At 42.5% G+C, this 17,458-nt stretch overlaps 1 protein-coding gene across 1 annotated transcript in view; it reads right to left on the bottom strand.

The window, feature by feature from the left end:
• The window catches only part of ITK (IL2 inducible T cell kinase), a 385,858-nt gene that overhangs the window by 47,779 nt on the left and 320,621 nt on the right, over positions 1–17,458 (bottom strand). Inside the window, exon 15 of the mRNA XM_078653711.1 lies at positions 4,334–4,452. Coding sequence (XP_078509837.1) covers positions 4,334–4,452 — 119 coding nt within the window. The remainder of the gene's footprint in view (positions 1–4,333; positions 4,453–17,458) is intronic.

Here is a 17,458-nt window from a genome sequence, read left to right as displayed (position 1 = left end):
GTAAATGACAAAATTTGTATTTATGTGTTGGTTTTGAAAACAGATAAATAAATGGCATTGTCATTTACATTGCCAATAGCTCTAACTTTTCCAAAGGCGAAACCGTTGCATTGTAAATGCTTGTTTAGGTTGAGCCTGGGCAGTGCATGCACTGCTCTGTGAGGCATGCTGTTATGTACACTGTGGCTTGAAGCCCCTCCTCTTTTTCTCGTTTGTTCCTGTTTATGCCTTTTAGAAATGCATGTTTCTGTTTGGTCAGCATATGTAATTACTCCCGCCTTTTGTCGTTATAGATCCTCCCTGCGGACTGCCCCTGCTACATGCGGTCGTACTATTTTTTAATTTACGCTCCTTCCTGGCACTATTTTTTATGTTTGAGTCTGCCTCAGGCTTATGTTCATGCACATTTTTATGCTTCCTGACTTTCCGCTTGTAGATCGTGTGCACTTTCGTTTGTTAATTAATTGCAGCTCTAAGTCAGATTCTTCGCCCACCTGTCCCACGTACATAGGCTTAGTGGGCTGGGCTGTGGATGGCTCCGACGCGAGATTCCAGCAACATGCATTAACTGTATGTTAACAGGCAGTGAAATCACTTCCTGAGTTTCCGCTCGCGTTACTGTTTAAATTATACGAAATGTGTTTATTTATATACTTTTGAACGCTGTGCAGCTTTTATTTTAACAACATGGAGTCCACTTCAGGGACGCTGCGCTTTACATTATTGTGTTCTTTCCTCATGGGCGCTGCGGTGGAGAGGCAAGGCAGCTTCATGTACATTCTGCCTGCTACTGTAAAACTAAATGAACAAAACGGCAGCTCCACCAAGCTAATTGCTGTGGCCCTTCCATCCTAAAATAAAGCACTTTTGCACTACTTCTATTTCATTTTTTTTTTTTTTACCAATACATAGGTTCTGTTTAAAACCTAATCATATTCAATCAATTGATCAATCAATCAATCAGGAATTTTTTAAAGCTCGCTACTCACCCGTGAGAGTATCAATGCGCCGGGGGGGGGGATGGGGTACGAGCAGCTTTGTAGGTCATCCAAAGCACCAGGTTCTGAGATCCTTTCTGAAATGGTGCAGTGTTGGGCTTCGTCTGATACGGAGGGGGGTTTCATTCCAGGTCTTGGCCGCGTTGGAGGAGAAGGATCTGCAATCTGCTCTGGCCCTATGGATGCAGGGGACCGTGGCTAGGGATAAGTCGGCAGGCCGAATGTTTCTCTTGGGGGCGTGGAAGAAGATTCATTCGATAAGGTATTGGTGTCCAGTGTTATGGAGGGCTTTGTAGGTGAGTGTGAGCCGTTCAAAGGTTATTCTTTTTTTGACGAGGAGCCAGCAGAGGTTGCGGAGGTGTTGGGTGATGTGCTCATGTTGTGGGATGTCGTGGACACATCTGGTTGCGGCGTTCTAGACGATCTGGAGTTTGCAGAGGAGTTTTTTGTTGATTCCGGCATAGAGAGCGTTTACGTAGTCCAGTCTGCTGGTGATGAGTGCATGAGTGACGGTCTTCCTGCTGTCGGGGGGATCCATTTGAAGGTCTTGCGTAGTATAAGGAGGGTTTTGAATATGTGGAGGACATAGCGTTGATCTGGCGGTGAATGATGAGTGAAGAGTCGAGTGTGATGCCGAGGTTGCGAGTGTGGTCCGTAGGGATGGGTGGGTTTCCGAGGGCCTGGGACCACCAGCTGTTGTCCCATGTAGAGGGGGTGGAGCTGAGGATGAGGACTTCTGTTTCCACTGAGTTGAGCTTCAGGCAGCTGATTCTCATTCAGGTTGTGACGTCCTTCATCCCTTCTTGGAAACTGCGCCTGGTGATGTCACCTTCCTGGGTGAGGGAGAGGATGAGGTTGGTGTCGTCGACATATGAGACTATGGTGAGTCTGTGTTTCCTGATGATGGTAGCGAGGGGGGCCATGTAGACATTGAAGAGCGTGGGGCTGAGGGAGGATCCTAGGGGTACTTCACATCTGATCTCTGTAGGTTCTGAGGGGAAGGGTGGGAGTCTAATTCTTTGTATTCTGCCTGAGAGGAAAGATCGAATCTAGTCTAAGGCTGTTCCTGGGAAGCGGGCGTTGTGGAGTCTGGCAGCTAGCGTGCGGTGGGAGTCGGTGTTGAAGGCTGCTGAGAGGTCTAGGAGGATGAGGGCTGCTGTGTGGCCTTGGTCGAGGAGGGAAAACATACTACAGCTGGTCCTGTCGGGTGCAAAATTTCTTATGGATCCATCATCAAATGTACAGAAATTAAAAAAGGAAACACACGAGGGTGAAGTAAATCAAAGTTAGTATATTGTACTCTTTTTCTTTTTCCATTTTTTTACACAAAGGTGAGGCTCTCACAAGAACTTATTCATAGTAGGAAAGACGAAAAGGTGACTTATAGGTGAATAAGTGATCTAAAAGTGACAGGGTGTTTAGAGTGAAGAAAATATATACAGTGCTAAACAAAAAAGTATATAAAATGTTAGAATCAATAGACATCCGTCCCTAAACACATAAATCTCCAGTTGGCCTCCTGTGAATTCTGTTGTTTTGCGTGGGGTGGAGAACGTAGGGTAGGGCCACCATTAACCAGGGGTCAGGGGGAGGGTAAGCAGATGGGAGCGGGAACACAGTGGGGGAAGGGGTCACGTGGGCAGCAGCAGTGGAGAAAAAGGCAATGCAAAACAGAAAAACTGAAAGAAAAAGACTGAAAAAAGGCAAACATGCAAATAACAGAAAAGACAGAGAGAGGCAAAAACAGAAAGAGGAAGACAGACTAGACCACCAGAAATGAGGTGCAGGCAGGAGCCTGCAGGTGGAGGAGGGCCTCGAACACCTTACCTGGATGACCAGAAGGCAATGAGGGCAGTGCCTTAACGGTGGAGCAGCGCAAGGAGGAAGAAGTTGCCCTGACCAGGAGGTCAGAGGTCTATTGAACTGTGTTGTATTTTGGTACTGTTGTAGGCATGCTAATGCATATTAAAAGCTATCACTGCCACATCTTTTGCTGTGATCAACTTATATTTTGGTCTTCGGATCTGTATTTTACTACATTTTAAAACCTATAGCTTTGTCATCTTAAACAGTTAAATAAAAGTGGCACAGTAAACCAGTCTGTTACAGTTGATGCTTGTACTTCTGGTTTGTGAACACCTGTTTTGGTTTCATGCCTCTCTTTTGGAATGTATTGTTTGTTTCCCTGTGAAAGGTTTTTTAAAAGACAAAAGGTGTTTATCAACTGTGCCTGCGAGAGCTGCAACCTGAACCTAGCACATCTCGCCACATTCAATTTCCCAGATTCCTTCCTTTTAGATGCATTGTAACACAGACAATGGGCATCACATACATCCACTTCACTCCAAAAAACAGAACTAAAAAACTTTTATATTACAACGTCAATAGCTCTAACTCTACAAAATGTGACACCTATTGCATTGCAAATGCTTGTTTAAATCTACACTGAAACTGGGGGGGTCCCTCAAGGAACCTTCTAAATTCCTGTTTGCTGAATAGCTCAGTAGAGGAGCGCGAGCCAGGCTCGAACCTGAAGTCTGGCTCAGCTCGAGGTCCTGTTGGAAACTCAAGCCCATAATGATCCGAGCATTCTTGTGGCTTCTGCCTTCCTCTCTCCACTCAGGATGAGGAGTTACAGCCAGAGCTGCTGTCTGTGTTATGGGGAACCATGTTTGAGACTGTGTCTGCTTAACGTCCTATGATTTTTGGAAAATCACTCAATCTCCCCATGCCTTTAAACAATGCATGTGACCTTGTGTAATATTACTGGTGCTCATGTAAATTTAACAATAGCTTCAGGTCGAGTTTGTGCTATATTTTAAAAATTGCAGAAAAATGCCCCAAGAGGTGGAAACAAAGCATTAATATAAGTAAAGACAAATAGATACCAATTTACTGGCAAATTTGTGCAAAGGTAAACTAGAAAACCTGGAAAAATTGCAGCGTTACCACTTAAATTGTGAGATCTTAGGTAAATGTTTTATTTCATCAAAACTGTTTCTTCTTCATTATTTACATATGAAAACACCTTTAAATAGTTCGAGTTCAGACTACCAGTTGTACAAAATTCTCACTTTTAATAAGTACTTCTCAGTGCTGTGCTACAATGCGCCCTAATAATGTCAAAGCTTATAAATGTTAAAGAAATACACCTTTTCTAACTTTAAAGAGACTTTATCATATTTTACGTGATTTTTGTTGTGTGATTTACCTAGCATATATATTTTCATGGGTAAGCTCGTGCAGGGGCTCTAAGATCCGACCCAGACCATTGTCTCGGCTCTCCCTGTTAATTTGTTAGCTCGCTCACCTCTGCAGCTCAGTTTGTTCCTTACCGAATGACCAGACATCTGACTTGCTGCTGTACCGGCCGTAGCGGAAAACCTCAGGGGCCGACCACTTCACTGGAAACTTGCTACCTGTCGAGCTGGTGTACTCATCATCAAGAACGAACCTCAAGAGAGAAGAGAGGGAGAATAAGAGAAAAGGGGCGACTGAGGTGCGCAATGACCGCATGTAACTCAACTGCTTGGCAATAACATGCATCAGCCCACAGCAGAGGCTCTCGCGTCATCACTCAGCACAATTTAGCCATCCACACACTGCACAGCATATTAAACAGCATACAGAATGAACACATTCACTGAACATGCTTATGTTTATGGACTTCGAGTACACAATTTTCTGGAGACAGCAAAAATTAGGACATCTCATAATGCACAACATTTATGGCAGGGTTGAACTCACGGCACAGTGAATACCTTAAGTGAAGTGTCAGAAAAGCGTCACACTTAATACTGACTGCTGGGCACTTTGTGACTCTAGTGCCAGACACTTTTTTTCTGGTGTTTGCACACACCTTGTACAAACATGGGAAGAGCACTCACCTGCCATCTGTGACTCGTACCTGTGATGTTCCTAACCTCATAAGAGCAGATTGGGATCAGTGGTTGAAATGGGGAGAAAAAAAGTAGGGAAACAGTGGGCGGAGAGCCAGTGGGAATAACCCCAGGATTCTGTCAGTGGGAGGAGTAAGAGGTGTGGCCAGAAAAAGCCAAATATCCCAATGTTTTTAGTATTTGTTTGGCCTTTCACTGTCCAGTTACAGATTACTAAATTATTTAATTCAACCAATGGATACAGATGTTTATGTAAGTTTTAATATGATTTATTGACATTAAAATGCATTCACAAAGTGGGACACGTTTCCAATCATAGAATATCCCCAATACGGTTAAAAGTGGAATCACAAGCCATTTGTCTCAGGGCCATGGAGTTTCTGTCAGCAGCACTTCTCCTCCCTTTTTAAACAAGAGCAGTTAAAAAATTAATGGCAAAATATCCCAGTTTGCATCTGATCTCTACCTAATTATGGCTCAACCATATTTGCCACATATTACTGCTGCATAATCTGACAATTTTAGATTTCAAAGGATTTTTATTATGTTTTTGAGAAAACAGATAATACAAAAATATTACATAAGTAAATAAGGTAAGCTTTAATACAAAACAATAATACAGAACAATAATACAAAACAATAAGAGGCTTGAGATCATGTATAATGGACAAATATAAATAAGATAGGTGAGGAAAAAAGGGAGTGAGAATAGAGAAGAGAGAAGGAGCCATTACTTTCCACGTGTACTGATCTTTGAGCATTAACCTTCAGTGTGCAGGATTGCAATATGTGATTGTGAGGGGTTGTAAAAGGATGAGCCACCGCCGGCTACTGGTGTATCTATGGGGGTAATTCCGTTGGAACTTGAATGGGTTAGTGTTTACCCGTATGTATTCTTACGGTGGTTTGTTTGAGGCGAAGTAATTGTCTAACCTGTCCCAGATGTATCTAACTGGAGGTTTCCATGGTGAATGTTGGAGGGAGATATTGTCTGCGCCTCTAATATGCGTAATCCAGTTAATCCAACATTTGAACGAGGCCTTGTGTGTGTGTTCTTCCAGTTGTTTAAGGCTATTTGCGTTGCTGATGTGAGTAAAAGGTCCATTAGTGCCCTGTCTGCTTGGTTTTCTAGGTCTGCGTTAAGAAAGCCAGAAGTTAGGGAAGCAAATTCTGTTTTTTAGATGCCAGTTAAATAAGGTAGATAAAAATGCAAACACTTTGTCCCAAAAAGAGGATAAAGCTTTGCAGTGTATGATGAGGTGGGCTAAATCACCTACTTCTTCTTTACAGTTCCAACAAGTGGGATCTAAAACTGAAGAGATGTTTTGGTAGGTAACTGATTTCCATCTTTGGGCCCATTGTGATTTAGACAAGGGGTTAGAAGAGTGTTGTTCCCAGAACGATGTTAGTTTTTTGTTTAAGTGGTAGGATTTAGGATGTAGGAGTTTATATATGTGGGATACTAGATGCCTCAAGCTATTAATTTTTTATTATGAAGCTAGGGAGAGGTGGGGTTGTTCTATGCAGTGTAGATTTCAATATGGCCGCTTTGATTTTAAGGAAGTTATAGAATTCCATTTTATCAAGTTTGTATGTATTTTGGAGTTCTGAGAAAGTTATAGGATATGATGAGCAGTCTAGTTGTTGTGGTAAGAAAATATCTTTATTTACCGATGACTCAAAGTACATGGGTTTACCATTGTATTTAATGGTCCGGTTATTCAATAGAGATGCAAGATTTGAGTATCTTATGCTTGTACAGAGTTTATTGTCTAGTTTTAAGAGAGAAATGTTTCTGTTTTTAAGTATAGATTTTGATCTATCTAATTTGGCAGTGTTGGTAGTTAATAGGGTGAGTGGGTTTAGATAATTTAAGATGGCCTTTTCTATTTCAAGCCACACTGGGGTGTCATTGTTGGGAGGATAAAACCAGTAAGATCCCTGTTTTGCTAAAAAGGCTGTTTGATAGATTTTTAAGTCGGCCAGGTTAACACCCCCCAGAGATATATCTAGTCAGGGAGTTTTGAGGGCTATTCTAACTTTCTTACCTTGCCAGATACACTTTGAGATCAGATTATCTAGTTTGTGATGGAAGTCTTCGGTTAATAAGAAGGGTAGAATATTGATGAGGTAACTGACTAACGTAGTGATCATAATTTTTATTTTTTTATCCTGCCCCACCAGGTGATAAATTTGGGGGACCGTTTGTCTAATAGTTTTTAATTTTTATCTAGGGTAGTGTTTTCATTGTGGTGTAATGTGTCTATTATGTTGCTCCCAAACCAAATCCCCAGATATTTTAGGTATATGGATTGCCATGACAGACCCGATGACCCCAAGACCTCTTTTGTGCAGTGAATATTTAATGGTTTTACTTCTGATTTGTCTCTGTTTAGTTTATAGCCCAAATGTTCAGAGTAAGTTTCTATGGTGTGCATAAGAGCCTTGATTGAGGGCCCAGGATTTTCTGTGACAATCAGAATATCGTCCGCTTAAGCGGCTAATTTAACCTGTTCATCATTAATTCCCATCCCAGTGATTTTGGTATTTTGTTCAATATCCTGTAAGAGGGATTCTAAAGATAAAAAAAATAGGGAAGGTGAAAGTGAGCAGCTTTGTCTCATGTCTTGCTGAAGGGTGAGCGGCTCGGAAAGGGAACCGTTAATTGCAATTCGCGCAGAGAGTTTCACGTACAGGGCCATGACCATCTTTATAAATGGTTTACCAAGGTCAAAGGACTTCATGCATTGATTTAAAACCAACCAAGATACCCTGTCAAAAGCTTTCTCTGCATCTAGAGTTATAGCTACAGATGATGTGCTAGCATAGTTCGCGTTTTTGAGGACGTGGCAGAGAAGACGGGTATTATCATTTGACATACGTGTTTAATGAAGCCTACTTAGGAGTTGCTTATTAGTTTTGGGAGGAATTTGTTAAGTCTTGTGGCCAAAATATTCACATAGATTTTGTAGTCTACGTTTATGAGAGATATTGGTCTATAGTTTTCTGGTTGTAAAGGGTCTTTCCCTTCTTTGGGGATTACTATAATGTTGGCTTTTGCCATTGAATCTGTTACTGCACCTGAACCATGCTAAATGAATACATTTAGCATGGTTGGTTGTAGTAGATCTGTGAATGTTTTGTAAAATTTGCCTGTAAAGCTGTCTGTTCCCGGTGCTTTGTTTTCTTTCAGGGTATTAATGTCTTAGTCACTTCCAAAGCATGTATCGGCATACCGAGGGCTAGTCTGTCTGTTTCTGATAGTTATAGAATCTTGTTCCGATCCAGATATTGTGTTCATTTTTGCAGGTTGAGGTCCTGATTATTACGATACAGAGATTCATAAAAATGTTTAAACCAATTTAATATTTCCTTTGGGTTGTTGTGCAATTGATTGCTCACATCTTTGACTGATGTCATTCTGTGTGGATTTTGTTTGTGTTTGAGGTAGGATGCAAGCATCGTCCCCACTTTGTTAGATTCACATAGTTTGAGGCCTTACATTTATTTATCCACACTCCTGCTCTTTCGCTCAAGATGTTGTGTATTCATATTTCTTTTGTGTGAGTTGGTTAAGTGTTTTGTTGTTTAGAGAGTTGGCATACAACATTTCCAATTGCTTAATTTCTTGTCATAGTTCTAATAGTTCTGCGTTGTATCTCTTGTTGATTTTCGTTTGGATTTCTATGAGAACCTTCCCTCAGGTTTGCTTTCAGCGCATACCAGGGAGTGTTTGCGTTTGTTTCCGGGAGGTCATTGTTTTTTAGATTGTTCGTGATTGAGGCTTCGATTTTGCTTTTGTCATTGGGATCTAATAGAACATCGTTATTGAAACTCCATCTTTTAAGTGGAGGCTTAGAGTGGCTGCCTGTTAATATGATGTTAATGCATGAACAATCAGAGACAAGTTTCGGTGAGATATTGGTCTGGTTGATTAGGTGAGTGTATGAGCCCGATATTAGTATATAATCTATCCTTGTGTATGAGTTGTGTGGGGCTGAGTAAGAGGTATAGTCTCTGAAGTCAGAAGTCAGAGTGTTTAAGGAGCCAAGAGTTTATGAGACTCTATTTTGAGCATATTTTCTGTACTACACATTTGGATTTTGTGAGATGGTATTTGCGGGTAGGTTGGCGGTCTAATATAGGAACTAGGGGGAGGTTAAAGTCACTGCCCACTATGATTTAGTCTTCTTGAGGTATGTGCCCTATTTTGTTAGAGACTTTTCCCCAAAATGTAGGCTTGTCTGTGTTTGGTCCATAGAAGTTTACAACATGAAAGGTGCCATCACCTCTAAGTAAACATGTAACCAGGAGACTGCCGTCCTCATCATGTGAGCATGATTCAAGAGTGTAATTGAATTTTCTTGCTATTAGGGTAATTACACCTTTCTTTTTGTGTTCCTCTGGTGAGCAGGACACTTGTGATATCCAGTTGTGTTTAATGAATTCAGAGCCTTTGGTATATAGTTTTGTCTCCTGAAGGAGTATGATGTCTCCTTTCGATTTTGCTAAATAGTCCATAATTTTCAGTCGCTTAATCGGATGGTTAAGCCCATCACGTTTAGGGATATGATATTGAAGTTGTCTGAAATGTTATGTGTCATCGTATGCGTGTGTAATGGTGGCTGGACTTGACTGTGTACTGAAATGCTTGTTTCGAGTAACAGCTCTGAAGTAGTGGGAAGTACATGGTATGGATTAATAGGAAGTGTGATAATACAGACGGCTCTGCGTATACTCAAAAGTTGATTGAATGGCTGGTTAACGTGCAGGATAGGAAACAATAATAAGGGAAAGCGAAAAGAAGAACAGACCAAAAGTAACAAAAATAATAATGATGAGAGCAAAAGAAAAAACCACAAAACCCTCAACCCCCGTCCCCACACCCACTCACTCCTCCCTAACCCTGAAGGCATCGAATGTCGTTGGTGCGACGGCAGGAGCGTCAATCCGCCGACTCGGAGATGATATGATTATTTGTTAGATAACCTTCTACAGTGTAAGAATGGAATTAGCGTAGTTAGGTCTATAACATTTTGGATTGAGATCCTTTGAGGCACATAGTAACTAGAGTATACATGTGGTTGCGGCATCTGACTTTTGATAACCTTTGGTATATTAGTGTAATGTGAAGTTAACTATGTCGAGTATCTAATTATGTTAGTGGGTGGCCCTAAAGAGCTGGGGGATGTCATATAAAGGAGATTCGTGGTATATAGTAACATGCCTAGTATAACCGGGTGTGGTATAAAGTGTGGTAACTTGTGGTGTATAATAACATATAGCAACCTATAGCAGCTGTTACAAGTGTTATAACTATAACAACTGTCGTGGTTTGATTTAGCTTTGTACTAGTTAGCAGTAAAAATGCATAGTATTCATGGACAATAATTTGTTCTGAACAACCCTTTATATGGGCAATAATCCGATCGGAACAACCCTATTCTACGGTGATTACAATCCTCTTACACGACAGTCTCTTAAAAGGCAAGTGTTTACGTACTTAACAACAAATTGACAGCAAATTAGAATCATGAACAGTCAGACAAACCGAACAGTCCTGTTCCATGGAGGGAAAACTCCTCTTGAGAGGCAAAGCCTAGCTATTGGGCTCGGTAAAAGGATATCATGATTTCCTTTTATTAGAAAAGGAGTTGGCGTGATCCATGTCTTGTGAGTTTGGGCTGTCTAGGAAGTTTGATAGTTCTTTTGGATCAATGAAGATGTGGAGTCTTCCATTCTCTGTGATTTTAAAATTTTATGGGCCTGCAAATGAGAATTGGATGTTTCTTTCTCGTAGTCTGTCTCTAAGCATGAGGAAGCCCTTACTTGTATCAAAGTATGTTTTTGAGTAGTCCTGTGTGAATATTATTTTGTGTCCATTCCATGAGATCTGGCAATTTTTGCCAGCAAAGTTGAGAATGGCTCCGTATGCTGATATTTCAGAGGTTTGCAAATGATCGGACGTGTCACTTTCCTTGTCGATGAGTTGTATGTCAGTATTCTGTGTGCGCGATCCAGTTCCAGGTTCTTGTGGAATTTTATGCCAGTGATCTGTGGAATCCAGTTCTGCAAGAAGGAAATACATGACTCTTCAGAGTCCTCTGACTCTTCTGGTATTCGAAAAATTCTGATGTTGCACCTTCTGTTCAGGTCTTCAAGTTCAGAAGCTTGTCTTTTTAGGCTGCTGGTGATGGCAAGATGGGATTTTATATCTTTGTTGGAACGATTAGTGGAGTCTTCCACATCGTTTATCCTTTGTTCCGGTGCATCAATTTTAGAGTTGATTGTATTTATGTCAGCACGAATGGCGGTCAATTCTAACTTCATAATGTCCGTATTTTGGGGCGGATTATGATAGCGGATAATCCGCATCCTCCGGGCCGGAGGATGCGGATTAGCTGCTGCGGACTGAAAAAATACCCCCGTCAGATTAGGATGGCCGGGGGATATTTTTTCCAGCCGCAGCTTTTCCGCCGTGGTCGCCTTCCGACCACGGCGGAAAAACTCTAACATGGCTGGCGGTGTCTATCAGACACAGCCAGGCAAATTAGGATGGCGGCGGTCCCGTGGAAAGGCATACAGTCTTTTCTTTGGGGGCCCGTTGCGGGCCCCGAGGTGTGAAGGGGGGGTGGGGTTTGCACATGGGGGTACCACTGCCTTTGCGTGCACGAAGCGGCAGGCACCACGCGGTGCCTGCCGCTTCGTGCATGCAAAGGTAAACATGCATTTTTTAACCTTGCGGTGGGTGCTGCTTGGAGCAGCATCCGCCGCAATGTTAAATGTGGGGGATGTGACCGCCAGGGTGGCGGTCACATCCTAATTTCCATGGAGGGACCGCCGCTGCCCATGCGGACAGTCCCTCTTCCTCGGGGATGGCGGACGGACGCAGGTCCGTCCGCCATCCTAATAGGGCCCTTTGTTTGGTAGACTTCGCAGGTCGTGTACATCAGCCCGTTTTTTAAGGATCATTTCCATCGTGCTGCTCATATCAGTCTTGGGTTTGATAGGAGAGTCTGATGGTGATGGTTCAGCCTTAGAGCTCTTGTAATGTGACTTAGAATCTTTTTCAGCCATGGTGATAGGAGTTGTGCGACCGGAGATTCTGGAAAATGACGTTTAGTGGTGCTAGCGTGGATAACGTTCTTATACACACCTTCTTTTTGTACTTTTAACGCACTTTACTTTACAATCTTTGAGTACTTTTGCATTTTGAGTACTTTTGCGCTTTTAAGTGAAATCTCGGTATCCTGAGGTTCTAGGAGAGGTGGAAGAGTCTTCAAACTAAGCCTTCGAGATATTAAATGAGTCCGAAGGCTTCAATTGAGGCTTTGAATGAAGAAGCACTTCTTTTTGTGGGTCAGACTATTTTTTGTGGGTCAGACTTAGATGCTTCAAGGTGCTCCAGACACACAGTGTGACTTTTCATGCATAATCCTAAAGGTGATCTTCTGGGATAATGCCTTAATTTATTTTTAACATTGGCTCATCGACATAACAATATATGCCATTTTGAGGTCAGGCATCAAGTCAGGTAAGAGTGGCAGACTTGTAATTAGGTGAAGTGGTTAGGCCTTTGATTGAGCAGAGGTGGTTCGCTGAGTTTGCTGAGTTCACTGAGTTCGCTGAGTTTGTTGAATTATTTAACACTACTCGTCACTAGCACTTAGCATTAGACAGTTGTTTGGATCAGATTTCACACACATATGGTGTGGCTTGAGAAGCTATCACTGAGTGGACGCCATTTTATATCCAGGGATGATCAGAGCCTCTGATAATGCGGGCCGTTGCGAACTTTTTCGCACTCGGACATGAAGGCAGGCAGCAGATAAACACTGAATTATTCTGGCTCGAGCAAGGCACAGCGTTACCTCTTCAGACGCTATGCACGATTGAATGTGTGCTCTCAATATGCGGTTGCTACTAGCGTGGACGCCATATTAGGATCATGCAGCGTGGAGTAACCGGTCGCCCTGCAGTTCGTATTAGACATTTGGAAGTTTGAAATTAGGAAGTACCTTAAAGAGTACTTGCCCAGTGAGTCGTTGGGTTATCTTCCCTTGAATAGCAGCCTCTCGACGAGGGAATCCGGAGCTCTGTTAAGCTGGAAGCTCTGCAGACGGGTACGACTGGGTCTCCGCCATCTTGCCCTCAACATTTGTGCTAGCGCCGGAAGATTTAAAGTTGATTTTCACGGGCAGCTGTTGTTTGGCGTGCTCAAAAGACACCACCTGGTATGAAGGCTCAGATTCTGGTATAAGTTGTTAGCAGAGATTGACTGGTTACCTTTCTCACAGATGCATTTGTATGTTACACTGGCATTAATGAGGCAAAATCTTTGTAGAGACTGCTAGTACGTGTAAAAATGTCAAAATAATAAAAGTATCAGAAAATGTACCACATTACGCTGCAGCCTTTTTTTGCTGCATTATTTAGTCAACACTGCAACATAAGTTTGTCCTCCATTGCTGCATGAGAGAGAGAGAGACTGTGAAGTCTGCAAACCTAGCTTGGTGTGCGTGCAAAACCTATAATGCCGATCTCTGGTGAGTTGCATTACTACCACTGAAACAAGGCCAATGGAGGGACCAATGGGTCTGGCAGACTGGCCTCAAGGGTCCTGTGAACTCAGTGACAGAGTCGCTTTTGCTCTAGGGTGTGCTCCTTCGTAGGCCTGCCCGCAAGATTGGAGGTGAACTTGTGGTGGATAGGCCTTCAAGTTTAACCCACACTTGCCACTGATAGTGTCCACCTGCTGGTGCTAAGACACCAGGGCTTCCAAAGTCTAGGGGGCCTTCTAAGGTCTGGCATGAAAATGTTCTCCCTCAGGAGAATGGTCTGGTAGACTGGTCATGAAGGCTAAATCTGGTTCCCCAGTTCCAAATTCAGCAGCTCTGGCTATAGTGCCACATCCTCTCCCCCACTGAAAACCATACTGCCTTACTGAGAGAAACTCACACTGCCTTCAGCTACATCCCAATTGTGACCCGCTATAAACACCTGGATGCGACTCAATTCAAATTATGCACTAGAAAAGAATATTATGCTGCCTGAAAATATATACATCCTGGAAAAAGCAAATAATCATAGGGAATGCAAGATTAAGTAAAGCATATGAAATGTAAGCAGGAACAACATTGTTACCTTAACACTTTTACACTCATTATTCAGATATCACTGAGAGTTTTTGCCTTAAAAGTTAAGTGCATGACTACGGGGCCCAGAAGGGACACGTTTTAATGTCCATTTCTTATATCCTTACAAAACGTAAGCAGTATGGTTTAAAAAGACCACATCCCTGAACAGAGAGCTGCGGTACACATTTTATGAACTAAAATAAGGAAATCAGCTGATAAGGATCACATTAAATGTTTTCCACTCCACGCATCAACCAGATATTGCAGCACCTCCAGGAATGGTGCACTTCCCCACCCAGGCAAAACAATGCTGGTCAAAGAAAGTCGAGAAAACTAAAGTAGCACTTCACTGGCAAACTCTGTAAAGTGGCGCTTGGGTGTGAATAAAACCAATCTGGGCACTTTGTGACCACCCTGTCTTGCTTTATTTAGTTATAAATTTTTCGTATTTTGAACCTTTTTTTCTCTCCGTCCCGAGCCTGCACTTTAAAATAAAAAACTGTCAGAAAAAGACATTTCCAGCAACAGTGTTTTTTTTTCTTTTTTTAGATCCACTTCACATGGGAACAAATGAAGGAAAGGAGAGGAAAGAGGGTAAGTGCCATTTCTTGAAGTCATGGTTTTCACAGTGACGGCTGGTATTTGAAGGTGGTGGGGAGGCAGGTCAGGGAGGAGGGTATGATTTCTTGTTTAAATACACATTTACCTGTCTGCTGCTGATGCCTGCCGTTGCCACTGCCTCCTCTCAGTCCTCTCCCCGCTTCCAGGGCAGGAAGCAGGATGCAACCGGCTCCCAGCCTCCCGATAGCCAATCACAATACTGGAATGCCGTGGATCGGCGCTCAGCCAGAGAATGGGAGGTTGGGAATGTTCTCCATGGAAGCTGTAATGCAGCTAACATGGAGAACACGCAATAAAGCGCATGAATGGGGCCGGCTAAACATTCATGCACACTTTCGGGAGTGCAAACTACACCTCTCCTCCCATGCTCTGTCAGCCGAGCAGCCCGCCCCTTTCCACCAGCAAAGCTGTCGCATCAAGGTAAGATAAAATGATAATAACTTAGAGTTATTGTCATTTTATTTTTCCTTTAGTGACACTGCTAAAAAGCAGTGGGGCAATGCTTCTCAGCCTTAGCAGAGGAGTCGCCACTGGGTTTTCAGCAACTGAGGAGGAGGAAGGCAGTGAGGCAGAGACAGAAATCGAGGGAATAAGAAGACAAGGAAGAAACAGAGAGGGGGGCAGGAGAATAAAAAATTAGGGGAATGGATCCTATTAAATTAAAATAGTAGGGGCACACCATGCCTGCCGATCCTGCCTACTTCGACCACTGATTGGGATCACCTTTTTATGACTAATTTGAACATCTGCAGGACATCAAGGGGTTAACTCATCACTTGGTGCATTGCATGACTCATTATAATCAAGGGGGGGGAAAGGATCACTTGTCCTGCTTAAACCTTGGGTTTCACAAGTAGAGGAACTGGTATCTCCCAATCAAATATAACTCTCATACACGTGTACTTAGGATGGTTCTTTCTTAGCGGTATATACTGGGTACCCGCTTTTTTACACGTGCGTGCGTAATCATTGAGTTATTTTTTGTATTGTGCACCCTCCACCAGGAGGTATTGCCTTTGGTTTAAGGCAGTAGTGATCGTGAATAGTAGGGGAGGGGTTGTGGTGACGGTGTAGTTAAAAAATCCGGACAGCCAGACTGAGAGAGTTTTAATAGGTCTGGATTCGGAAATGATTTAAAAAATTAATGGTGCACTTTTTGAAATTGTTAGGGGTTCAAGTGCATTTTGTATCTAAAAAGAGGTCAACATGTTTCAGCCTTTGGTAGTCAGAGGATCTTAGGCTTTCGTCAGGACCAATAAGGGTGAATAAATAGTGATTAAAGCAAAAATTGTGAGAAGAGAAAAGGTAAATTAACCTGATCCTTCGTTATTCAAGGTTTCATTGTACCTGAGAAAAAAGACATACACAAACGACAACAAAAGGGAGATAGGGGATGGGAAAATATTATGTGTTTTCCCATCCCCTATCTCCCTTTTGTTGTCGTTTGTGTATGTCTTTTTTCTCAGGTACAATGAAACCTTGAATAACGAAGGATCAGGTTAATTTACCTTTTCTCTTCTCACAATTTTTGCTTTAATCACTATTTATTCACCCTTATTGGTCCTGACGAAAGCCTAAGATCCTCTGACTACCAAAGGCTGAAACATGTTGACCTCTTTTTAGATACGAAATGCACTTGAACCCCTAACAATTTCAAAAAGTGCACCATTAATTTTTTAAATCATTTCCGAATCCAGACCTATTAAAACTCTCTCAGTCTGGCTGTCCGGATTTTTTAACTACACCGTCACCACAACCCCTCCCCTACTATTCACGATCACTACTGCCTTAAACCAAAGGCAATACCTCCTGGTGGAGGGTGCACAATACAAAAAATAACTCAATGATTACGCACGCACGTGTAAAAAAGCGGGTACCCAGTATATACCGCTAAGAAAGAACCATCCTAAGTACACGTGTATGAGAGTTATATTTGATTGGGAGATACCAGTTCCTCTACTTGTGAAACCCAAGGTTTAAGCAGGACAAGTGATCCTTTCCCCCCCCTTGATTATAATGAGTTAACTCCGGAGACTGAAAGGATCTTCTCTCTACCTCCCTACCCTCCTGATTATACGCATCAAGCAGCGTGCAGCTGTGGGAGACACATCTCATAGGCACCACTAGCCTGTGACATCAAACTGCCTAGCAAGAATTGCAACAATGGCAGGAAGCTTTGGTCTCAGTTACACAACTGAGGACATCGATGAAATCCTGGCAAGACCGCCTCTACTCATGGAAGGTGACCTCAACCAGACTCTTTCTTCGACAGCGGAATGGGACGAATTAACAGAGGTCAAGAAGGAACAAGTACGAACGGCAGTACATGGCATAATCATGACCGAATACCTCCGAGTCAACGCTGCACCCAAAGGCCTTTGGGTGACGAATGCACCACGCATTTTTTTGAAAGATCTTGCATTCAGAAAGGATTGGTCCTCCATATCCTGGAAATGTACCAGAGACTATTTAGTACTTATAATCAAAACCGCAACTAGATTGACGGATGAACTTGCAATCAAGATCGAGATTCTGGAAACGAAAATGAACAACACAATCAACATCACTATCTACAAAACCCGCCTTGATGAGATAAACAAAGAAATGAAAGACACCCAAGAATACCTAACCCAGACAAAATTACAGAAACTTGCTAAAGAGTTAAAAAGATTCTCCTTGGAACGCATTCACCCATACAGTAGTAAAGACTACAAATCAAATGACAACTCTGACACCAACAGTATGTCATCAGACAACAGCTCAAACCAGAGTGGGGATGATACTACACCACGAGGCCGAGGCA

Source organism: Lissotriton helveticus, chromosome 7 (genome assembly GCF_964261635.1).
Source record: "Lissotriton helveticus chromosome 7, aLisHel1.1, whole genome shotgun sequence".
NCBI lineage: Eukaryota > Metazoa > Chordata > Amphibia > Caudata > Salamandridae > Lissotriton > Lissotriton helveticus.
The sequence above is the reverse complement of the archived record's forward strand: the minus strand, read 5'-3'. Positions and strand labels throughout refer to the sequence as shown.